General features: G+C 41.4%; 2 protein-coding genes across 2 annotated transcripts in view; one reads left to right on the top strand and one right to left on the bottom strand.

The window, feature by feature from the left end:
- SMARCD3 (SWI/SNF related BAF chromatin remodeling complex subunit D3) overlaps window positions 1-4,011 on the top strand; it is a 57,622-nt gene extending 53,611 nt beyond the window's left edge. The window contains exons 12-13 of the mRNA XM_005149844.4: window positions 903-1,004; window positions 1,103-4,011. Coding sequence (XP_005149901.1) covers window positions 903-1,004; window positions 1,103-1,156 — 156 coding nt within the window. The 3' untranslated portion in view covers window positions 1,157-4,011. The remainder of the gene's footprint in view (window positions 1-902; window positions 1,005-1,102) is intronic.
- Window positions 4,012-10,472: 6,461 nt separating this feature from the next.
- Window positions 10,473-13,430, bottom strand: LRRC14B (leucine rich repeat containing 14B). The gene is made up of 2 exons (XM_005149846.2): window positions 12,526-13,430; window positions 10,473-11,115 (listed from the first exon to the last, which is right to left on the bottom strand). Exons 1-2 carry the CDS (start codon window positions 13,428-13,430, stop codon window positions 10,473-10,475), a joined length of 1,548 nt encoding a protein of 515 aa, XP_005149903.2.
- Window positions 13,431-25,974: the final 12,544 nt, after the last annotated feature.

Genomic DNA, 25,974 nt, shown 5'->3' with positions numbered 1-25,974 from the left:
CTTCCCAAGATACAAGTCCCTAGTTCTACTGCCTGTTCATTTCCTTCTTACGCTTTAGTTTGACAAGGAGGTCCTTGCTGTGTCATGTTGGTCTCTGCCTTCCTTGCTCTTGTTTCTTACGAATGGGGATCTAGAACTCTTTCACTCTAAGAAAAATGTCCTTAAAGAGCTGTCAGCTCTGTTCAGCTTCTTTGTCGTTAAGGGCAGTTTTCCAGGTGGTCCCATCCACTAATTTCTTAAACAACTTTCTGTTCAAATCCTGCTTTCTTGGTAGTTGTGTAGAGACTGGAAAATCAGCTCAGGACTTTTTGGAATTACTAGGGTTTTCTGTTCCTCACACTTCATTAGAATAATTTGTCCTTAATGCTTTTGCCATCAGAACTTTTCTTTAAATCAAGGTAAAATACACTTTGAGATAAGGGCAACACTAGCATAGATTTGTGTTTCAATCTAATATGAATTTCTAATCTAATGTAATAATAATTTCAAACTGTTACCCTATGTATGGGTAACTACTGAGGTTCTTTGAATACACAGGCTGATAAAATAGATGGTGCTGGGGAACTTTTCCTGGGTGCTGGAACTAAGCTATCCATGCTGTCAAACTGTTAGTGATTGTGGCACTTGGCCAGGGCAACTACTGGTATTCAGAATTATTCCTTGGCACAGAGAAATCAGAGGTTAGGAGCTATCCACAGCTGATAGGTTGTATGTGACCATATTGTTTTGGTAATTAAGCACACATGTGATTCATTCATTGTCCGTTTGCCTTGGGCTTAAAGAATGCTCCTGAACATTTTTAATGTAGTATTACAGATAAAATTTGACTTTAGGTAAATCTCTTTATGTTTCTTTACATGGTAGAAGAGCTATAATGAAAAACATTTTTATTTTTGTCACAGGTGATGACTGATGTAGTTGGAAACCCAGAGGAAGAACGCAGAGCTGAATTTTATCACGAGCCATGGTCTCAAGAGGCTGTGAGCAGATATTTCTACTGCAAGGTGTGAAGGAATTATCCACACTGCTGGCTTATAAATGAATCTTCTGCCACTAAAAAAATTGAATCTGCTAAACTGTACAGTTTCTCTTTTACTTTCAGATCCAGCAGCGCCGGCAGGAACTGGAACAATCTCTGGGAGTGCGCAACACATAAGTACTGTTCACAAGATCCCATTGGCATCATGACCACCAAACCAGTGGACTTCTCAGTGTTACTTAGCTCACTGTTACACATGGACCTGCTTCCTGACTGGATGAGAATGTACCATCAGCACACCAGTCAGAACACCAGCTTTGAGTGACCCTTGAAAATCTTGCCCATGGGGGGTGCCTCAAACAATTCCAGGCCAGAGACAGCGTCATACAAGTGTCAGTGTTAAAGAAGATTAAAGGTTCATTCATCAACGCACATCATTAAGTTTTAGTGGAAAGTTCAGACACTACACAGCAAATCCTAATGGGCTATGCATAGAATTGTGGGTAGCACTGAAGGGGGAGGTTGAGATAGGTGTTATAGGAGACTACACATTTAGAGAAATAAATGCAGTTCTCATCCTATTTACCTAAGAGTCTCAAATAGTAACTTCTCTGGAATTAGACAAGATAGTCTTTCTTATAGCTGTGGAATGCTTTACATTCCTGAATAGATTTTTTACTCCAGGTGGAACAGTACAAGAAGCCATTTCACCATGGGAAAGAAGAAACTAGGAGAATTTTCATTCCTGGAATGAAGAGCCCCTCTGGAAGAAAGAAGCATAGTCAGGACATCTCTTCTGCAAATTCTAATACTTCTTTTTTCCCTTGCCCCTGCAGTGAAAGGTAGACTGATTTACATTATCTGTAGATGGGTATGATCAGTGTGGTGTGTTGAGAGGAAGAGAATTATCTGAGGGATAAGAGCTTCTTAGGCATCCTTAATGTCAGTGGTATTAGCAAAGCTGAGGTTGAAGTAAGTAATGAGGCATTCTGAGAAAATAAAAATAACTTAATGGTGCTTTGCTGATACCTGCCTTGAACACAGCAGATACTAACAATAAGCATATATGTAAAATACAAGGTATCTTAAATGTTTCTCTGTGTGCCAGTAAGGATCTGAACTGAAAAGAAGTTCCCTAATGGTTAAGTTGGTGCAGAATCCAAGAAGCTTAACTCCTTATAATGTGGCAGTTTTCTCTTTAGTTCAAGATGTTAACAGGTCTCACATTTTGATTATAGGTGAACTGCCTCTTACTATGAATTATTTGGTTCCCCCATACATGATACATACTGGTCATATAGGATGCTGTTGAGTTATAAAGCACTATCAGCCTTAAATAGCACAGAGAGCATATCACATCAAAACCATGTTCTTTGTAAATGTACAACAAATTCAGACTATGGGAATTTAAACCATACTTAATTGGATGCAGGGACATCTTCATTAAATCCTCCTCTCACTCATATTTTGTAGTGCATAGATTAGTCCATAATTAATGGTCCAGCATGATTTCTAGTGCAAAAAGCAGCTGCCAGATTGTAACTGTCCAGATGATGTGGCACTCAAAATGCTCTAGGTTACTCCTTTGCATCTCCTTTCACTTTCTTGGAAAGATAATCAAATTCACATATGGTATGGGAGACAGCTCTTCTGAAAAATGCACTTTGCTGTAGTATTGTCCTTCTCTCTTCTGGTATCTTTGCCAATTTCTTTCTATGTCGAAGTCTCTTCTGTCCAGTCACAAAAGAGATAGTCTTTCACCCCTTCGTTTAATACCTGCGCTTTCACATTAATAGTGCTATGGCCTTTACTCTGGCCATTGTGTTCAGAGATATCGTGGAAAATTTACATTTGATTGCAGTCATGATGGTAGTACCATCATGCAGAACCATTGGTGTGAGAAAAAGCATAGCTGTACCTCTGTGCCCAAGGCCTTTTACCAGGAATGGCTTTGTTTGGAACTTTTTTTGTGTTAAAACCTCTTTTTGCAGTAAAATGTGAAATCTTGCAGGCTTAAACGGGGTATGGTGAGGGGCTGTGAGGCTGCTAGACTTGAAATCTTACTTTCTTTAGGACTCCACTAATCGGAATACAAGCAAGCATTATGAGGGAAAACAGTGGGGATCGTCTGCTACTGTGCTTCCATATTTATTATGCTGCTGTGTCAGTTGTGTGCATGCTGTCCAGTGTATAAAACTCTTTTCTGTATGTGGTAAACAGAGCAGCTACATTCAGGGGATGCATTCAGTCTCAAGGAATAAGAAATGCGGAGAATGATATGCAAGGATGTGAGAAGGGCATGGGACTGGGATAGACGCCTACAGGATGTCTGCCAAGGAATTTTGTGTTTTGAGAACTTTCCCATTGAAGTGGCAAGTATTTGTACAGAGAAATTTCAGTCATGTGCCACAGCTGGCAGCATAATGGAGTCCAGCCTGCTTTTAGAATCTCTCTGTTGAATTAATTGGATGGATCTATTTCCAAGTCTGTTTCAGAGCAAGCTAATGAAACTAATGTGGTACTGCTGCCCAGTGTTCACAACAGCATCATTGGAAGGTGGATTTATGTAAAGCACCAGTGCTGTACTGAAGTGTGTATGTATGCATGGTGTCCATGCATGCACATGCATGAGTCAGCCACTGTAGATGACACTGAGGATGGCAATCCAAAATCTAAATTCTTATATCCCACTGACCATATTCCTACTGTATGTAAAAAGAATGGTCACCAACAGTGAGTCTTAGGAAGAGCTGTCAGGTGTGTTTCCTTTGATTAAACTGGGATTTGAGATTTTGATGCTTTTTTCCTGTGTTCAGGTCTTTTACTGAAGAGACACAGAAATTCTGTCCTCTGTTCCAGGAGTGCAGCCAGGAGCTTGCTTGTTTGCAAAAAGAGAAATTATATTTGAAGAGAAATAATGGAGGAATACTGGGCATATGCTTGGGCATATGAAAATGAAAATGCAGTGGTAGTTGTACTGAACAGGCATGTAATTGTGGCAGATTGTGAATGATAAACTCATTTTAAGTTCAGGATGGTTGTCCTTTTGTGTGTATAAAAAATGAAAAGAAGAAATCTGGAGAGGGACTTTTTACAAGGGCATATAAGTGACAGGACAAGGGGGAATGGTTTTAAACTGACAGAGGGGAGATTTACATTAGGTATTAGGAAGAAGTTCTTCCCTATAAGGGTGGTAAGGCCCTGGCACAGGCTGCCCAGGGAAGCTGTGGCTGTTCTATCCCTGGAAGTGTTCAAGTCCAGGCTGGACAGGGCTTAGAGCAACCTGTCTAGTAGAAGGTGTCCCTGCCCATGGCAGGGGGTTGGAACTGGATGATCTTAAGCGTCCCTTCAACCCAAACCATTCTGTGTTTTGGAGTCTTCAGTTGCTGGCACAGTACAATACAAATCTGTGTATATTGCAAGAAAACATTCTGTGCGTAGATGTATTTAATGCATAGAGGATAATATAGACAGTTAGGAAATATAGCATCAAACTAGGAGAGGGTTAAAACAGAATTCTGGGGTACCAGTAGAAGAGAAAACTGGAATCTGAAGTGTTGACACGGCAGGTTCGAAACACTTTTTTTAGTCCTTTGTGCTGTTGGCCATGAGTCAGGATTCAGACCAAGTGTTTCTTAGAAATTTAAGGGAAAACAAATGATTGATTATGGAATAGAGAGAATACAGCAGTAGAAAATGAAATAAAAAGATGGAGCAGAGCACCATTGAAGTGTCTGTAAGACTTAGCACAGGATAATGTGCAAAGTACTTTGGAAATAGCACAGTCTATGTGAGTCTGTATATGTTGTGTGCATGTGTGTACGTGTCTCTCACCTGTAGAGAGCATGTGGGAGAGAGCCAGTCTCTCAACTTGGATGTACCCTGGGAAATGGGCAGGCAGGACAAATCCAAATGTTCTGCAAGTAACTTTGAGACATATTGTCAAAACATTTTCCACTGTTATTAACAGGGATTCAGTTGTTCAGCTTAGCAGAGTGAGTAGTTGTAGTGCAGACATTGTTTCAGCTGGCAAGTTTTTTAAACCACATTGTTTAGAATTTATTCTGTGGAAGCCAAGTGAAAATATTAGTGCATATGTCAATATTGGGGCATATCCTTGGGTTCCTAATTTTGCCAAAATGCTAATTTGGTGTTGGTTTGGGTTTTTTTGCCTGTTTCTTTTTTTTTTTTTTTTTGGTTTTGGTGTCTTGATAACCCTTTTATGGCAAAGAGATGAAAGGGAAAAGAAAGCTCTTTTTTTCCTGAAGAGGTCTCCTTTCTGTAACTGCTCTGTTGTTTAATAGGATGTATCTGTTCTGCCAGATCCTGTATGATAAACACCTTTTCCAATCTCACTGAAGAAAGGAACTCCATTAAAAGAAAAATACAACTGTGGGTTTGTGAGAGTGAGCAAATACGTGTATAAAGAGGGGGGGAGGGAGAAGAGAGAAACTCCCTCTACTCTGTAGCCACCATATCTTCATTTTATGATGCTGAGTGATTCGTAGAAAAGCTTTTAACAATAAATACTTTGTTTCTTTGTATCTTTTGCACTAACCTTAAGTGTCTTAACAAAGACAAGTACAGTTGGTTTCTTTCTGCTCCTACTATTCTCAAGTTTTTTGATTTCTGTTCAGCTTTGCATGCACCTGCACACACCCACACACAGGGTTAAACATACACAGGTTTTCATAGGACTTTACAAAGGTGAGAACTGTTGCTGTTCAGATCTTTCTTATGTGAATTCGTTTCTTCACTGAATTCCATCTTCAACCATTTTCATAATGAAACAAGAGAAAAATCCTTACCACTGGAGAGGTCTGGCTCCTCTCCAGGAAAAATCTTTACCACTGGAGTACATTTATCATTATCACTGTTACTGTCAAAAACCAAGTTGCAGCTAGGGCTAGAGCTTGAATGCTCAGAGGTGTTGCAGAAAATAATACAGGCACCACCTAGACTGTGGTAGGAATTACACAGATGTCACCTCCACTTTAATGAAAGAATCAAGAGTTCCTTTTCCACTGTGTTTAATACCGCAGTTACAACTCAAGCTGGGTGCCTCTCCAGAGATACCTGCCTGTTGATTGTTACTGCATTTCATAATCTCTACAGGTTCCTTGATTTCTTGGTGGCACATAAGGTATATACAAACCTGTTTGCAGAATCTTTTTTTTCTCCTCTTTTGATTTGCTCCCACAGCCTCCAGGCACTCTTTTTGTTGTGTCTTGAGACATTTCCATATCTTTTGTTACATAATATCCTGTAAAGTTTTATATACTTACCTACCAGTTATATTTCCATAGATAAAAACAAAGGTTAAAGTACAGTTCAAGTGGCCTAAGGCTTCATTTACTTTAGTCACTAGTGCTAAGCTCTGGCACAAATTCTTACTACAGAGGATCCTGGAATAAACTCTGTGAACAGCACGCAGCCTCCCAACAGAGGTACTACAGAGCCAGTAATATCAGAAACCTCTGTCAGGATGATCAAGTTACAGTTCAGCTCCGGGAAGGTTTTGTTTCTGCGTTAAGGTTTCTTAGCCCAACACTGTCAGGAAAGAATGACAAAGAAGTGAGGTGGGTGAAGAGCAGAAAACGAGAAGGGTGAAAAAGGAAAGGAAGACCTCTCTCTTGATCCCTGCCCTTGTTCTTTTTTTAATCCTTCTCTATTGTGCTGCCCATCTGAGGTCTTTTTCATTATCTCTCCTGCTCCTACTCCCTCTTTCTGCCTCTCCTCCTCTGACGCTCCTGTTTCTTTCTCCACCCCTATCCTGGTCCCTTCACCCTCCGGTCTTGCTGTGCCTATAATTTCTCTTGTACCAGTCTTTTATGGTTTTCTCTTGCTGTTCCGGTTCCTGCCTCACGCTTTCTCGCTACCCTCCGGGTGGCTGCCGCTTGTTTCTCCTAGTGTCCTGCGCCTTGCTCCTCTTGTTTTGGCGGGCTCCGCCCTTCAGCCCATCGGTCCGGAAGCCGACCGACCCCCGAGGTGCCTCTGGGGCAGGGGGGATGTCGGGGGTCCCGAACCCTGCAGCAGGCTCGCTTCCGCGACTTGTTATGTGGGCCGGGGTGAGCCAGGGGAAGAGCGGAGCCGTCACTGAGAGAGGCGGGCGCCGAGGCCGGCGGGTTTTGTAACGGAGGCTCAGATCATCACAGGGCTCGGGGAGGGGGAGAAGAGGGCCGTGCCCGCAGTCACTCCGGGGAGGGTAGGGCTGTGGTCGCTGCGAATACCCGAATGCATCCGCGGTGGACAAGAAAGAACCGGAGGGGCGGGGACAGTGTCCCCAGACGACCAAAAGGGAGGGACGCCTGCCTCCCGAGCATGCCGGGAGCTGTAGTCCTGGCACTTGGGCCGACGCCAGGGTCGCTTCTGCCGCCCGGCGACCAACATTCGGTACAGCACGTGAGCAGCGCGCAATGCGTCACACAGCGCTCGCTACTGGCGCCCAACGGCCAAACGTCGCTGCCGCACCTCGCGTGCCGCGCGTGCGCGCGGGAGTGTGCGACGCCAAATACCGCTGCTGCAGTGGGGCGACCGTAGGATGGTTTGGGTTGGAAGGGACCTTAAAGCTCATCCAGTTTCACCGCCCTGTCTTGGGCAGGGACACCTTCCACCAGACCAGGTTGCTCCAAGCCTTGTCCAACCTGTCCTTGAACACTGCCAGGGATGGGGCAACCACAGCTTCCCTGGGCAGCCTGTTACAGTGCATCACCACTCCCACCATAATGACTTTCTTCCTTAGAAGAAACCCAAAATCTAACCCAAATCTGCCCTGTTTCAATTTGGATCCATTGCCCCTTGTCCTATCACTACAGTCCCTGACAATGAGTCCATCTCCAGCATCCTTGTAGACCCCTTCAGATACTTCTATGAGGTCTCTATGCAGCCTTCTCCAGGCTGAACAGCCAGAACTTTCTCAGCCTTTGTATGGGAGGTGCTCCAGCCCCTTTATCATCCTTGTGGCCTCCTCTGGACTCCCTCCAACAGGTCTATGGCCTTCTTTTGTTGAGGATGCTGCACACAGTACTCCCAGTGGAATCTTATGAGACTGGGACAGAAGGGAAGAATCCCCTCCCTTGGCCTGCTGGTGATGCAGCCCAGGACATGGTTGGTTTCTGGGCTGCCAGCACACACTGCCGGGTCATGTTGAGCCGGATCATGTCGTCACCCAACGTCCTTCTCCATAGGGCTGCTCTGAAACACTTCTCCTCCCAGCCCGTAGCTTTGCCTGGAATTGCCACAACACATGGCCGCAAACACGACGGAGAGCGCCCTCGCCGAGCTCGCTGTTGCCCTTCGGCGACTAAACGGTGTTGGTGCTGTGAGTGCTCCACGCTGCCGCCCGCCGGCCACGGGCATTGCGTTGCCTCAAGGTAAGGAAAACAACTGCCGGATGCTTGCGGGTGCTGCCGCCTTGTGGCCGAAACGCGGCTCTGCAGCCGGGAGGTCTTTCCCTCTCTGCCGGCAACCGGCGCATGCGCGGTGTCCGGCGGTAGCAGCTAAGGCGCGGTGGGCGCGGGTAGCCGTGGTGGGTGAAGGTTGAGGATATTGATGAGGCGAGTGAGCCTCTTCGGCGTGTGCAGGGGTGTCACTTGCCCGCTGGCTCCTGGGAGCTGGGGGACGGGGAGCTTCAAACCGCCCGGTGCGGTAGCTCCCGGTCAGCTGGAGGTGAGCAGGATCAGTGCAGCGCCAGGGAGCGCCGCGGGAGCCGCACCTGGAGTCTTAGGTTCAGTTCTAGGCTCCTCAGCCACAAGAAAGGCACTGAGGTGCTGGAGCGAATCCAGAGAAGGGTAACAAAGCCGGTGAAGGGTCTGTAGCACAACTGTGATGAGCAGCTGAAGGAGCTGGGGTTGTTTAGCCTGGAGAAGGCTCAGGCGGAACCTTACCACTCTCTACAAGTACCTGGGAGGCGGATGGAGCAAGGAGGTGGCTGGTTTCCAAAATAACTAATGATATGACAAGAGGTAATGGCCTAAAAATTCCCTAAAAAGGGAAGTTTAGACTAGATATTAGGAAAAATTTCTTCGCAGAGAGGGTAATCAGGCACTGGAATGGCTGCCAAGGAAACTGAATCACCATCCCTGGAAGAGTTCAGAAACCATGTAGATGAGGCCCTCAGTAACATGGATTAGTGGTGGTTTTGTCAGTCCTGGGGTAACGGTTGGATCCAATGATTTTAAAGGTCCTTCAAACCCAGTTGATGCTATAATTCTGTGATTCTAAATGTAGGAAATAGTACACCCCCGCTTTTAGCACTCTTCCCCTCCCAGTACTCTCCCCCTCTTATAGTACTTTCCCCAGATTTGTTTTGTGGGGCCCTGTGGCTGCACCCTGACACCCTGTTGGCCCCTTTACCTGCATTCCAACACAGTGTGTGTGGAGGTCTGAGATTCTGTTTACTCTGTCACTCAAATACATTTGCACTGGAGCTTGCCAAATGAATGTGATTTTCATTTTGTTTTCCAGGCAGTGATTGTTAATTCTGTAGCAGAACAATGCACAGTCCTGGCAGGAGAGGGCAGAGTTTTATGCAGATGAGCTAGTTACTCAGCAACCCACCTTGTCCCTTTTCCACATTTTTTGAAATTGGCATTGGATACGTTTTTCTGTATGTGTTTTTGAAACTAGCCTTTTTTGCATTATTACCACTGTCCTAGACTTTCTCTAAAAGAGCCGAAAGCAGCAGAATACATTCTGTCAGCGAAGAAACTGATTGAACAAAGGGAGCAGTTTGAAGCACTTACCTGCTGACATCAGAAGCATGGCTGTGCAGCACTGTCCTGTTATGCCTTTGTAAAATGTTTGGCAAGAGCTTCAGCAGAATCCTCTTTATATTACTGAGGGAAGTAGGGGAAAATCACCTGCTGTCAGCCAGCCATTTGGTCTGCTGACTTGTCAGTATGGAACTTTACTCTTCACCAGCACAATGTGTTTGACAACCTCTATAATTCCCCATGCAAAAGGAGGTTTTATCATGCTTGCTTCTGTGGAAGAAAGAGGCATAGAGACATGGAGGCTTTTATACATCCCCCACTACTGGGAATGTGCTGGATTAAACACAGACTGCTGAATTAGGATGGCCAAGGGCAAAACAAAAATTGATTTAGGGAGCCATAGGTGAGGATTGGTGCACAATCTTTTAGACAAACTGTTGGGCTTGGGAAAGGGCTTTCCTGTCTTTTCTGTAGGGATAACAAGCCTCATTGCCGAATCCATAGGAAATCAACCAAGCTTAGACACCTATTGTTTTATCGAGAAATAAAGTGCTTTTGTGAAAAATAATAAGCTTTTAAGGGTCCTCATCTGCAAGCAAATAGTACTTATGTAAGGTGTATGCGATAGATACAGTGTAGTTAAAATACCTGAGGTGATCAGAGGCTATTCAATCAGAAGTAAATTCAGCCAAGAACTTAAACCTCAAGACTGATCAATGAAGGTATAGTTCTAGACCCTAACTTCTGATTTGACAGCAGCTCATCACCATGTTGCATCTTTAACTCATTTTCAAAGAAGTAGTGAACTTTTCCAAAGTCTCTTTGAAGGACTTGATCAGGCAAGCTCCCAGTTCACTGTTCGTCTCCTCAACAGCTGCATCATAGCTGCCAAAGAGTGGAGTTGAAGCTTTCACATCCTCCCTGTTTGCTTGGAGTAAAATGAGGTTAAGTTCCTCTGCTACACTTTCGTATTTTCTTCGATCAAATCTGCAGAGACTGGCATCATCGATCGGGTAGGTGATGCCAGTAGGGTAGCAGTCCCTTGGAACTGGGAACTCCACAGTTTTCAGCATTGGCAATTCACAGAGAAATGTGAAAAGCTTTTTAAGTGCTTGGGATGACAGTGGATTTCCAATAAACTTAAACTCCTGTAGTTTCTGACAAGGACTTAAACTTAAAATCAGCATGTTGAGATGAGTGTCTTGGATATTACAGTCCTCCAAGGTAAGACTCCTGAGCACTGAAGAGGAATGGCTGAGAAGCTTAAAGAATGTTGATGGGTAAAGGTCATGTATATTGTGACCACTCAGGTCCAGGGCTTCTAAGTGATTAGCATGGAAGCTGTTGGCTAAATAGGCCATATCAGCATGGTTCAGCAAGCAGTTAGAAACATCCAGCATCTTCAGTGGAGTTTTTAGTGGGCTGCAGAATTAAAGACAGAAAAAGTTTTATGACATAAAACATTGAAATGCTACATTTACAAAATTACATGCAGCTATTCACATTGTGAATGTAGCCATCTGTCATATTTGTTATTTTTCTAACCTCTTTTGAAAAAACGAAGCATATGCCAACAATGACAAGTAATTTTCCTCCTGCAGTCAGTTCCATTAATTAGCTCCTACTTTATGTGTCTCCTACTGTGTAGTTTTAATGGGGATTAATTTGATAACATCCTATGTGTCTATTTTGTAAGCAGCTACATGTTGGCAAATGTCTATTACTTGCTGAATTAATGGCGTATCATTACTACCATGAAAGTACTGGTGGCTGCTTCTTGTAGAAAGCTCATATAATTCCAGAGATTTAGGTAATTTCCATTATGGAAGGATTCATGCCAAGATGAACGCTAACCAGTGTTCTAACAAGACATCTGTTTTTGTTTCTCGTTTTGTTTCTAGTATATTTTTAAATGCCCAAGAGGTTTACACATTGATTTTTTCTTGAGTTGCAAAGAAACCTTGAGATGATGAAGGGTGGAAGAAGTGTTCCTGAGATTATGTACAAATATTCTAGTTGAATATAAAATAGCTCTGACAGATGAAAATCAAGAGATCCCTTTCATACGTACTAAATCTTAGTGAGACTTCTGCCACAGACCTTAGCTGGATCAAGGTTACGAACTTCTAATTTATTTCTATCAATATAAGCAGTGTGCCATTCACATTTTTTAAATGAAGTTACTTTGTACAGGAGGAATTTTAAACCAAGGAGATTTGTCTGAATGAAACTTCTGAATGCCTTTGCTTTTCAGAGCATCTAAAAAATGCAGTTAACTTATTTTCTGTTCAAATATGAACACTATTCACTGGCAACTTGTTATCTTTTTGAGAATTGCCATTTTTTCCTAGGAATTCATTGTGAATATTCATATATTAGCTTAATATGCAGTACAGAAAAGCATCAGATCTCTCTTGCTTTGAGATCAACAGATGCAACTAAATCAAAGTCTCAAATCAAAGTCTACTGTCTCCCTGCCCACCTAAAAATACAGTATCTGTGGATTTTCAGTAGATTTATTGCCTGGCTTTTAGAGGACAAAAATTCACTAGAGACACTGAAAAATACCTGGACTCGGGTCTTACACCAAAAGCCAGCCAAGCTGACTGAGGTACAAGCTCAAGAACATGGCAAATTAAAAATGTCTGGGTATACCCCTCTCTTATGTAGTAGCCAAAAGTATATTTTAATCATTCTAGTCAGATGGGCTCTGGAAAAGTAATAATAGTCAGTTCTTCTAAATGTATTAAATAACACTGACTTCCAATTCTCCCCAACAACGCACAAAGGGCTGTTCTTGTACTTCGACTAAAAACTGGATGACCAAATTACCTGAGCAGTTTCCGTATTCTTCCTGTGAGTATGGAAAAGGATATACTCAGCTCAGTCAGCTGTGTCATTTCACCCATCTTTTCTCCAATATTAGTAAGTATCCCTTCATCTGCATCTGTGAACCTCCGCACATTAAATGTTCGTGCTGGCAAGGTCAAGGACATCAATAGAGGGAAGTGAATACTGCTGAAGAGTATTTCCAGGTGTTCCATTTCCAAGCGAACATTGTGAACTATTTCCAGTTTGCGCAACAAAGGGGGATCAGTGAGCTTTATGATGTAGAAGAATTTCTGCAAAGCCAGGTTGTCAGATCTCAATGCCACACAGCAGATCTTTAGTGGACAGTAGCACTTCTTTAGCAGGGCCTGCACCACCAGCTCATAGTTCCGCTCTGTAACATACAAATCAATTAACACATCAATACTGATTTCAGAGGTACCTGGATTGCACTGTGTTTGTTGCAGGTAAACCAGCAGTTCCAAACAAAGCTTAGAGAGCAGCTGTGTCCTTGTCCATCTGCCCATTCTCTTCTTACACTCACAAAACTGAACTTCAACATCTTTTATACCCGTGAGGTCCACCACTTTCAACTTTTTCATGTAGGCAGAAGAATGATTCAGCACGTAGTCTCTGAGGCCTGTCAGACAGCTCTCCAAACACACGGAGCATGTTCTATGGCTCAGATCTTCCTGATAGTCCACAGTAGTTCCCAAAAGTTTTCCAATGTTAAAGTCAGCAAGTGGCCAGTTCTTTACCAAGTCATGGATAACTTCCCCTTGCTCCAGTAAATAGCTGGCTTTAAAAAGAAGAGGAAAAAGATTATGGGCTACACCACCAAGAGCCTTCCTGGCAAACTCTGCATTTGACACGAATGCTTCAGCACTAATGAATCGGAGAGACTTCATTGTTCCTCTGGACTCCTTGCTGTCATAGAGAGTGACTTTGCTTTTAACTAAAGATCCTAGTTGCTTATCACCTTCTATTTTTGTCTGCAGCTGCTGTTTGCTGCTAATGGAAACCTTGCTGGGAAGGCAGAACAAACAGTCACATGGTGATCCTCAGCTTTCTATTTTGGACCTACACAGTGATTCTGCTGTAATTAACTGAGATCTCTGGTCAGAGAGCATTTACTTCATTTCAGCCTCACATATAGCAAAGCTAACTCAGCTAAGTACAGAACACCGTCAGCAGGAACAGTAAGGTGAAGACAGAACATGTACATGAGTATTTATCTTTTCTGTTCTGTATAGAAAGACAGTTGAGATTCCAACTTAAACACAACATGATCTGTATTCCACAGATTCACATGGTGATTTTTCTATTGGATAGATTTCTAGGGATAAGTTAGAAACAAGTCAAAACAGTCTGTCTTAATTCAATGCCTTACCTTAAGGCGGATCTGCCATAACTCCAAAGTATAATAATGTATCTCATAAAACACTAAAATTATCTGAATAAAATAATTACTATAACGTCAGTGGTAATTATTTTATTTTTACTTAAATCCTTACAAAGATCCTAAAATGCTGATTTACTGAAGCAGGCAGCAGAAATATTTACAGGGCTAGTCTTACTCCTCTGATGTTTTTGCTTAAGGGTTCCAGTTTTGCATTGCATAGGCAACTATCTAAATGAAAGTAGTACATCAGTTATCATCTGCTATTAGGAGGTAAAACCCCTGAATTAACTCCAAAATGCTACTGCCTACTTGCCCAAGGTCTAAGTATCTACATGCAGGAGGAATTAAGACAAAACAATGTTTAAACTAAAATGTATGATAACAATATTACACAGATGATTCCAAGGTCATTTTTTGATAAATAAACTGTAATGAAACTTGATAAGCTGCGATCATCTTGTGGTATTTGTCCAAGAAAAAGTTGGGGAAGCCTTGGGTAACAGAGAAATCTTCAAGAATGATAGGATGGCAAGCAAATTTCCCTGCTGAAACCAGAACAGAGAATTTTATCTCCTATGGACCTACTGAAGAATCTTATAAAATCGCCCCATGCCCAGCAAGCTGAAAGCCCTGATCTTCACAAGTCAGGACTGTACTAGAGCTAGAGGGAAGCCAGAGTCCTTGTTCCCTAGAGTTTTGGAGCTTATACCACCATTCTGGTTTAAGCTGCTCACTTGATAATTCTATCCTTCAGACTACACAACTGCAGGAAGTTATACTTCCACCTGAAGATGCTTTTCTATCTACTGGCATTAGAGTTAAGAAAGGGGAGATCAGAACCTGTTTATGCACCTCCCTCCTCCCTCCACCCCCACTGATAATTTATGAGATTTCCTTTTTTCCCCTAACAGCACTTTGAAAACAGTGAATTTATTTATCCTTTATATAAAAATATTTTAAAATATTAAATATTTCTGAAATTTTTAGAGTACTAAAATACTTTCAACGTCAGTTAGATTTAAGATAGAGAGAATGGTGAACATGAGACCTTGAATTGATTACAACATAAAGTCTTTTGGGGTTGGTGATTAGCTGACAAATGATGCTGGGAGATTAAGAAAAGAAAGAATCAGTAAACGCTACAATTGGCTACAACGTGTTTGTGTTGTGTTATCACTCTTCTGAATGTTAGGATCGCCATATCTGCATCTAGCTCCCTCAATGCTCAGATATCAAAACCACAGTGCCCTCTGACTTAGGCAGAAGTTTCTCTTCTGTATTGCTAAAAAATATTAAAAATAATTTTAACTATACAAGTTTGTGCTGCCCTGCAAGAAAACACGTTTACAGAACTTCAGATATTCCCTATAGCACAATCTTTACAGCCTTAGATTTCACCTTAGAGGAAATTTCAAAGCATGAAAACAAGCTAACAAATTGGAGCCCTAAAAAATCTACAAGCAAGAGGATAATTGCCTACATAAAGGTCCAAATAATGCTGCATTTCAACTGACTGACTGACCCTGACTAGACTGACTAGACTGCTAAAGAAATAAAGTTTTCATTTATTTATTTATTTATTTTAAAGAAATTAAATGTTTCCACTGCTGAGAAATAAAAAGGAAGACAATTTACTCTGGCATACTGACAATTCATTTTGTTTTCCAATTTACAAGACAGAAAAGAGTGTAGAAGTAATGAGAAGGAAGGTCAGGTAGCCTTTTCCTTTCTCTTTCTCACATTCCCTCTTCTTGCTTCCCCCAAAACACATTTTCTGTTGCAGGGTCTTCCTGCTACCAAAGCATTCCAGAAAGATAGAGTTTGTGATGGGCTGGCGCATCATTTATTAACCTATGACTAGATAAAATATGTCATACCATCTATCACAGTAGGTAGATGTATTTAGCATGCTCATTTAGTAGCACATAAAAATGTCATATTTAACCAATTCAGGTTAGTTCAAGGGTAACAGAAGGTCTTTTTTCTTGATTGAAGATTTAAACAAAATGAAGAAAAAGGTTTTTTGTTTTTTTTTTTTTTTAAGAGCATTTAATTCTAGAATAAGACTGATAAAAATATGAGATACCCAGGTGTCCTGGGTTCAGCAGTAACAGTCATTTTTTCTCCTTCTTGGTAGCTGGTGCAGTCTGTGTTTTGACTTTCGGCCTGGGAATGGTGTTGATAGCACTTATGTTTGTACTGCTCAAATGTTTACTCTGACCAAAGACTTTGTGAGTCTCATGCCCTGCCAGTGAAGGAGGGGAGGCTGGGAGGAAGCAGAGACAGGACACTCGATTCAGACTAGCCAAAGAGGTATTCCATACCACAGCACGTCATGCCCGGGGAGGTAACTGGGAGTTGGCCAGAAGGGCTCTGGGCTGCTCTCTTCCGTGTCGGGCTTGTTTTGGTTGGTGGTATTGTATTCTCTCCCCTTGTTTCATTTCCTCTATCATTATTTTTATTGGTGGTAGCAGTAGTGATTTGTTATACCTTAGTTACTGAATTGCTCTTGTCGCAACCTGTGGGAGTTGCACTTCTTCAGTTCTCCTCCCCATCCCTCCGGGAGTGGGGGGGGGGGGGGGGTGATGAGAGGGAGACTGTGGTTGGGTTTTAAACCATGACACCAGGTAATGTCCCCTTAGAATGTGTTATTCACAGTAGCACATATAAAGAATAGATAAACACTGGGAGGCAAATCCAGAGAGGTGTCTGCCATTTCCAGTCCCACATTTGGCTTGATGGAGAGGCCATTTTACCTCTAAGTTTCTATGTCCATGGAATGGAACCAGCCTGTGATTTCACAGACACCTCTAATGGCTTGGTGCCATTCAAAGGGAGAGGGGTTGTGCACTGTTCCTTTATCCTCTCTTCTTTTCCCTGCCACAAGGCTCAGCATCCTATCTTTCACTGGTTTAATTCTCACTGTAAAATTCCAAAGCTGGGGAAAGGAAGAGGTTGTTCCTTGATGAGTTATTTTCCACTGCCTTTGAGAGTTAAATTGAGTAAGGGACTAGACACAGTAAATGACAAGAGCATAGAAGAGCAGGAGCCTCCTTTCATTAGCAGTGAGCTGTTAAATGAGCTCACTGCCACTCACCAAGTCATACCCTTGAGTTTTACAAGGGGACAGTATCAAGATAGCTAAGTACAGCCTCTTATTTGAGGAAACAAATAATTATTCATATTGCACATTTGCTGGGTTAGGGAATAACAGTCTTGTCCTACAGATCTGTACAAATGAATTCCCTGCTTCTTAATAACTCATGCTGGACAAACAACTTCACATGGTTATTCTCAGGAAACAAGGATATATGAATAGCATTAATGACATAATGTCTGGATTCTTTAAGGGTCCTATAGCTTCCAGTCAGTAAAGGAGGCCTTGCTGTCAGGGCTTAAAGCATCAGGAAGATGGTAATGCAACAGTCACAGCTGGTAACTACTGACACAATCAGGAGGATGCTTTGTCTCACAACATTAGGCATTTTATTTTCTTATTTAACAAACTACTGCCACTTAAAAATTTCCTCACTGGAAATCAACAGGGAGAAACTAGAAGAAGGCAGGAAGGTTCATGTTCCAATAAGCTAGACAGCTAACTGCAGATCTTTAGGCTTCTTAACTTAAAGGCCATCTATCTCCTTTAATGTAGAATTGCTTAGCTCACCTACCACTAACTCATTTAGTTACTCCCTTTACCCTTTCAGGTCATTCACATATGCAAGTAGTAATTATTATTTTTCCATCTTTCACAGAGGAAAAAACCCAAACACACAACCCCCAAAACAAACAAACAAACTGTGTTCCCCTCCCTCCTCCCAACAAATATGAAGAACTGTTGAATGCTTTTCACTCATTTGTCTCAAGGAGCAACACAAACTGATTTGTATGCTGTTGATGAGTAAAACACCTAGTCTATCAACTTGGTGTATGTTATTTTTCAGATTATTTATTGTGTTACTAAACTAATAGCACCCATTCTTTTTAATGAGTACTTCTATCCCACCAAAATCAACTCAATTAATTAAACCCAGGAAACTAACAAACCATAGAACTTGCAAATTAGAATATCACCTCAAAATAATTAAGGTAATATTCACACACTTAGCTATTACTGGAGCAAAAGAAGAGCAATTACATTGTCTTTATGCAGTTGTCAGTTGAATTTCAATACCAGTTAATATCAAGAAGAAAAAAGTCAAAAAGAGCTGCAGATGTCTTTGGAAGTTCATCTTATTTATCACTACTAATATTACTTTTAATGACACCTTTGTAATACTTCCCCTTTCTTGAAATAACATATCAATAATCAACACTTTCACTACATGCATTTAATAACATAGGAATGGAATGTAATGCAATTAATAACACAAGGGATATTAAAAATATTAATCAACAAAATATGCAGTGGTTCTTCTTTGGGTATATCCTGTCTGTCTTTTTCTATGTATGTCATACATTGTCTGATACAAAAAGCTACACTGGATGTTTGCAATCACCAACATTCACAAGCCTCTTTAGAAACCCAGTATAGAGTTTCAAAAATAAGTTTGTTACTAAAATACAAAACGTAAAATCGAAATTTTTGTACTGAGATTTTGATGGATATCTGAAAGATCTTATTTACCTTTTCATCTAATATATAGTTACATATTCAGTAACTCTTATTTGTTATTTTAGAGCTAATTTATGCATTAGAATATTAAAATATAACCTATGCTTATGGAGTGGCACAAAACCAGGCAAATTCCATTTCAGATAAGGAAAGAATACTCGCTTTCTTCAAAAAAAAAAGCAATCGTAATTGTCCTGTTTGCAACACATACGAACGCTAGAGGGTGACAGCTACATGTACCGTAGTATAGATAACACGCTACTCCAAGCAAGCTTTGATGACAAATGTTTGTAAGCCAAAATGTTTACAAATCCTTGAATAAGGGTAAGAAGAAATTCTGTAAAAAAAGTTACATACCACCACCAGGAGAAGGTTTTTTTTTTTTTTTTGGATCTCTGAACTCAAGGACACAAAATTAGCCTTTTTTTGTTTGTTTTTTTTTTTGCAAAAGAGGTAAGAAAATGAAAACTGCCTGCGGCACTGCGGTTCTAAGGTCAGTATCTCAGTGTAAGGCAATAAATACTTCAGCCTGCACCGACAACAAACAGCACAGCTTTTTCCTGATTTAAAAGTTTTCCCACCTCTGTTTTTGGTTTGGGAACCAGCAAAATAAACTGTGTATTCTGATCTAGTCAGTAGGAGAGATGTTAAACAATCTGCTATATTGAATGATTCCCTTGAACTAATTTGATCAGAAAACTTAGTTCATTTCATTTTTCAGTGATCAAAGACTGAATCAGCAGGTGAGTTGTGCAAACTCAAGAGTTTCCCAGGTTCAGAGCTGCTGGCAAGTTCAGAAACAAATGCTGAGAACTTTTGCAAGAAAAAAACAACTTTAAAACTTTAAGATTATCATCCATGACTTGAGGTTTGTTCAAAAGTACTCTTTATTTTTATGGATACCAGCTCTTGCCACCAATTTCCTAAAAAAAGATGTATTTCCACTCAAAAAGAATGAGACGGTTGCAGTTGTGTTACACAGTCAGCAAAGAAGTAGTCCAATGAGATGTCAAGTTAAAAAAGTTCACTGCAACCAGATTCTGCTTTTAAAGGAAACACCTGGATATGGCTTTGTTCTGCATGATAAACAATACACACTTTGAACAGTTGTGCACAACTTTCCTGATACCATTTATCACAGAATCATAGAATAGTTTGGGTTGGAAGGGACCTTAAAGCTCATCCAGTTTCAACCCCCCTGCCAAGGGCAGGGAATGTTCCACTAGACCAGGTTGCTCAAAGCTTCTTCTCCTTAATTTCTGTATTAACGTATCTATTATTTTCATTCTCGAGATACACATGATTTTAACAACTATTTGCAAGGACTTCATTGCTTCATCCTACTGAAAAATTAATCTTAAGTAGACCCAATTGATATTATGCTTTATCAAGATAGTTTACTAGTTTGTTTGACACACTCTAAATTTATATCTCCTAATGCTCTTTACATTGAAGTGAAAGAGATGGGTCTTGAAATATATCTTTAATGTGGAGGGATTGTAAACCAGTTTCTGAAGCTGTGGGCCCATTCCAAAGGACATATCGGGGAGGTAAGTATCTTATTAAGATGACAATTTTATTTTTTTAATTAGTCTTCAAAAAGAAAATCATGGATTTTTCCAAAACATACAGTAGGTGATACAGAGGTTTTTCAAGCACATCCAGCATTCTGAGTCCATGATGTTGGATGTCCACACACAAATCTTGTTTGAGACTGCTAAGAAACAGAGCAGATAAAGCGGCATATAGACTGAGAACAACATCATGCCGTATTGTGTCATGGCATAGTGTTTCACTGCATGCAGGTGACAGACTGCAAGTTTTGGTCCCACTGAGACTAATAGAAGCTCCAGAGGGAGCCAAGCATACTACAAATCTCTTTTCCAGTACCTCAGGCTTGTTAACAAATCTTAACTTAGATTAAGAAGATAGGAAGAAAAGACCCTACAGGAATCATCCATTTAATTCTGTCTTGCTGGAAAAAATGCTAAGTTTCTTAAATGTCTCTCAACAGAAGATAAAACTTACAGACAGACCCTGAAATAGGAGTTTACATTTTTAAACATGTAATTTTGGATTAAATGGTCTGAGTGTGGGCTGCCTAAGTGCATAAGATTTTTTTTTTCCTGCAATGTTGGAGAAAGATGGTACTCAGAGAGGCTTATTTTTTGTACCATCTCTTCAGTCTAGGCCAGTGTTCCTCAACCAGTACTCTATATGGCATCATACAGTGCTCCTCAGAACCACTGCAGAAAAGCTGATAGCAAGACAGGAAAGCAAAGGGAGAGAAGATTTTTAAACAATTCACACATATTTGAAGTCTGCATACTTAATTTGTTTGGAAACAAGAAAGAGTCAAAATATTCCAGCATCACAGAGGTGACACAGAGAAATAACTAAACAAGATGTATCTGCTGCCCCCTAAAAGCTTTTTTTTATCCTAAAAAATAACATTAAACAGTAACATACTGCAAAAATATCAATTGATCTGATTACAGACAGGTTGAATTGGTTGACATAAGGCCAACATAATTAGTATTGTCTTTTTTTTTGTATAGTCCATCAATCATTCTTGTTTGGTTATTCAAAACAGGGCTTGGGACTAGATAAGAACAACATACCAACACAGAAAGGAACTGCAGAATAAACCAGCAGCCTCCATACAAGCAATTTTTGTCTTTGAGGTTAATAAATTAAGTGGACCTCCCATATTTGGGTATTTTGAAATGGCACACAGCCCTATCTCCACTTCTTCCACAGGCTTCTTCAAATCATTTAGATTAATCTAAACCTTGGCAGGGGGAAAAGGGAGAGAAGCTTCAAGAGTATTGTTTCCTAATGTGTTTTGTGTCAGGAAAAAATAAATGGATAATAAGGGGGACAAGGATACAGGAGGAACAAAAATTGCACAAACACTCAAAACTGAGAGCTTTTCTTCATTTTTAGTTCTCTTCTGCTTGTAGTATCACAACGTACAAGTAGAGAAAAAGCTTTATTTACACCTAAACATCAAAAAACATTAGTACCACTTAGATGTCTTTCAAGGCAATTATTCTTTTTGGTGTCTTACGTAAGTCAGAAAGAAGCAAAAGCACATGTATTGCAAGTCCAGCACAAGAGGTTTTAACATCTACTAAAATTTTGTCAGAAAACAAAAATACAGGCTAAAATCCCAGGTTGGTTTCTGGGCTGCCAGTTTAAGAGATAGTTATTTTTATGTGGTGAAGACTATTGGAAAGCAGATTTCACTATCACATTCAGAATCTTAGCCACACACAAGATTGTTACAGAGCAGTTACATATCAGCGCTACCAACGCAGCATCCTGCAGTACTGCTTAAAAAGCTAAAGAAAATTAAGACTGCCTACCTTTAATCCTATTATCGGGATCATACTTGTAGTGACCACCTCTGGGGAACGGAGGAGTAGTGTCTTTCATATAGCAAAATGAGTCAATGCTCATAAGGAAAAGGGCACCACACACATCAGCATAATAAATACCCCTTATAAACACCCATTATGAGGATTAGTATATGCAGAATCATAGCATCATAGAACCATAGAATAGTTAGGATTGGAAAGGACCTCAAGATCATCTAGTTCCAACCCCCCTGCCATGGACAGGGACACCCCACACTAAACCATATCACCCAAGGCTTCATCCAGCCTGGTCTTGAACACCGCCAGGGATGGAGCATTCACAACCTCCCAGGGCAACCCATTCCAGTACCTCACCACCCTAACAGTAAAGAATTTCTTCCTTATATCCAGTCTAAACCCCTGCTGTTTAAGTTTCAACCCGTTACCCCTTGCACTGTCACTACAGTCCCTAATGAAGAGTCCCTCCCCAGCATCCCTGTAGGCCCCCTTCAGATACTGGAAGGCTGCTATGAGGTCTCCATGCAGCTTCTCTTCTCCAGGCTGAACAGCTCCAACTTTCTCAACCTATCTTCATATGGGAGGTGCTCCAGTCCCCTGATCATCCTCGTGGCCCTCCTCTGGACTTGTTCCAACAGTTCCATGTCCTTTTTATGTTGAGGACACCAGAACTGCACACAATACTCCAAGTGAGGTCTCACGAGAGCAGAGCAGAGGGGCAGGATCACGTCCTTCGACCTGCTGGTCACGCTCCTTTTGATGCAGCCCAGGATACGGTTGGCTTTCTGGGCTGTGAGTGCACACTGCTGGCTCATGTTCATTTTCTCATTGACTAACATCCCCAAGTCCTTCTCTGCAGGACTACCATGAATTTCCTTTTTGACCAACCTGTAGCTGTGCCTGGGATTGCTCTGACCCAGGTGTAGGACCTTGCACTTGTCATGGTTAAACTTCATGAGGTTGGCATCAGCCCACCTCACAAGTGTGTCAAGGTCCCTCTGAATGGCATTCCTTCCCTCTAGCTTATTAACAGAACCACACAGCTTGGTGTCATCGGCAAACTTGCTGAGGGCACACTCAATTCCATTGTCCATGTCAGTGACAAAGATATTAAACAAGACCGGTCCCAACATCGATCCCTGAGGGACACCACTCGTTACTGGTCTCCAGCCAGACATTGAACCGTTGACCACAACTCTTTGAGTGCGACCATCCAGCCAGTTCTTTATCCACCGAGTGGTCCACCTATCAAATTGATGACACTCCAATTTAGAGACAAGGATGTCAGAAGTCTTTATATGGCAGGTGAAGTGATTCTACCCATCTCTTTCATGAACATACCATACCATGTCCTCTGTAGTCTGTACTCTTGGCTCCTGTATGAACCTCTAGACACCAGAGATGACAGGTGCTTGGAATGTTTTCTTGGGGATACCCTGATGGCCTTCTGCCATCTTCTGGTGAGTTGAGAAAATAGCCTTGAGAGCTGAAAGTGTGTATGAAAAGAAGTGAATCCTGCCATTCTGCTCTCCAGATTCTAGCCTGATTTGACTTGGGTCATTGAGTTCCAAGTTAGTTAGATCTCAGCTGGCTCCTCAGAGATTGGATTAGATGACCTCCAGAAGTCCCTTCCAACTGAACTTCTTCAATATTTCTTTGATTCTCTGTCTTACGCAGTCTCAGCAAAACATTCACTCATCCACAGCCCCACAGCTCACAGCCCAGTTACGCAGTCATATTTGTTTTCTTTGAAGTACATGTTGGGTGTAATACTGCCACTTTCAGGATTCAAGATGGATGTGTCAATGTTTCAGAATAGCAAATAATTAAATGTTAACTGCACACAAATGAGAAGGATCAGGTTTTGCAAATAACAGAATGCAGTCGCTCTAACAAGAACAATGTTGGATAGTTACGTGTTCGAGACTGTTCTTGGCAAAGGCATTGCATGCCGTCCAACTCATCTGTAGTGGATGGAAGTAGAGGCCCTGGTTGGCACATCACCTAGCTAACCAATCAGAAACTTTTTTTTTGTGAGGGAGAGGTGATCATTCAGTTCCATAATTATATCAAATGAAATTCACTGAAAGCCTGCTCTTCCATAACTGTTGAGCATAGTGGGGTATAATAAAGAATCATAGAATCATAGAATAGTTAGGGTTGGAAAGGACCTTAAGATCATCTAGTTCCAACCCCTTTGCCATGGGCAGGGACACCTCACACTAAAGCATGCCATGCAAGGCTTTGTCCAACTGGCCTTGAACACTGCCAGGGATGGAGCATTCACTACCTCCTTGGGCAACCCATTCCAGTGCCTCAGCACCCTCACAGTAAAGAATTTCTTCCTTATATCCAGTCTAAACCTCCCCTGTTTAAACCATTATCCCTTGCACTGTCACTACAGTCCCTCATGAAGAGTCCCTCCCCAGCATCCCTATAGGCCCCCTTCAGATACTGGAAGGCTGCTATGAGGTCTCCATGCAGCCTTCTCCAGGCTGAACAACTCCAACTTTCTCAGCCTGTCTTCATATGGGAGGTGCTCCAGTCCCCTGATCATCCTCGTGGCCTCCTCTGGACTTGTTCTAACAGTTCCATGTACTTTTTATGTTGAGGACACCAGAACTGCACACAATACTCCAAGTGAGGTCTCACAAGAGCAGAGTAGAGGGGCAGGATCACGTCCTTCGACCTGCTGGTCACGCTCCTTTTGATGTAGCCCAGGGTACAATTGGCTTTCTGGGCTGCAAGCACACACTGAAGCTGGCTCATGTTCAGTTTCTCAACGACCAACACCCCCAAATCCTTCTCCTCAGGGCTGCTCTGAATCTCTTCTTTAACTTATGGGTAAGGAAACTCGAACTTCAGATGTGGTTAGGGTTTCAGAGTGAGTTAAAATGTTGTAAACTCCATAGGCATACATCTTGGTTTTGCTGCAATTGTTAATAACTAGCACTGAGACTTTCTCTGCCTCCAGATCTGTGAGGTACAAAGCACAGATGTACAAATCTTTGGGGTGCCCCTGAGCATGTGAGGAGAGCCTGAAGCAGATGTGAAGGGGAAAGAATATAAAGCTTTTTTTGTGGTGTGTTCAGTCCACCAACACTGTTTCAGAAAATTGAAAACACAGTTGGGATTTGAAGTTTAGTTATAATTTCACTGGTTTTAAAGATTAAAATATTAAAGCCCATATGGAGTATTACCTAAAACCTCTTGGATCGTTCACTCTACACTGTATGGGTCTACTGTGCTGATCACTACTTTGTATTTGTGTTTCTAAGTAATAGACAGCACTGAATTCTCTCATCTTTTGTGTGTCAGTTGTGTTTGCGCATCATTTGTGGAATGCTGGGGTCTGTTTTCAGTGTGATGAACCTCTTAGCTCACTAAACTAAGAAGCATTAAATCTGACCTATGAGAATCCTTACCAATAGTGTTCAGTGCTCATTTCAGAGTCTATTTTTTCCACTGAAAAATCATGGCTTTTGTATGTTTTGTGTATCAACAAAAGTGGTAAGGGATGACACTTCCCCCTGTTTGATTTAATGATGTATTAGTTAATTAGTTATTGCATGGACATACCACAAAACCAGTTCTATCTAATTTTGCCGTTGCAACACCTTATTTGCTAGCATGTGGTTCAGTCATTTGTGTATATTTTAATCTTTTCAAATCTATACTTAGAAAATAATATTTACTTAACTCCAATAAATATTTAACGTCATTACTCTATAAATAAATTTAGAACTCATTTTTTCACCCCATGCCTCCTATCTACTGTAGAAAGCAATATGAGGTATGGAAACAGGATGACAGCAGGAAGATATAACGGGAAATGGTAATTTTCACTGGGATCACAGAGCTTTTCATCCAATACAAAACAGCTTGGATTAAGTTTCCTTGGTTTCTGTGTAGGAAGTCAAGCTGTCTGGCATTAGTGACTACCATATCTTCAAAAAACACGGCACAGTAGTGCAAAATTGATACAAAGACAGGCTGAAAAAAATGAGGGTGTTCAGCCTGGAGAAGAGAAGGCTTCCAGTATCTGAAGGGGGCTTACA

The sequence above is a fragment of the Melopsittacus undulatus genome, chromosome 1, assembly GCF_012275295.1.
Source record: "Melopsittacus undulatus isolate bMelUnd1 chromosome 1, bMelUnd1.mat.Z, whole genome shotgun sequence".
Classification (NCBI taxonomy): Eukaryota; Metazoa; Chordata; class Aves; order Psittaciformes; family Psittaculidae; genus Melopsittacus; species Melopsittacus undulatus.
Note: the sequence above shows the minus strand (reverse complement) of the source record. Positions and strands in the feature narration are given on the sequence as shown.

What these genes read in the sequence shown, in the direction of transcription:
- LRRC14B (XM_005149846.2), bottom strand. Translation starts at nt 13,430, where the DNA reads ATGAAGTCTCTCCGATTCATTAGTGCTGAAGCATTCGTGTCAAATGCA. An exon ending in AGAATACGGAAACTGCTCAG is followed by an intron (nt 11,116 to 12,525) that starts GTAATTTGGTCA and finishes TTAATTCTGCAG; the next exon opens with CCCACTAAAAACTCCACTGA.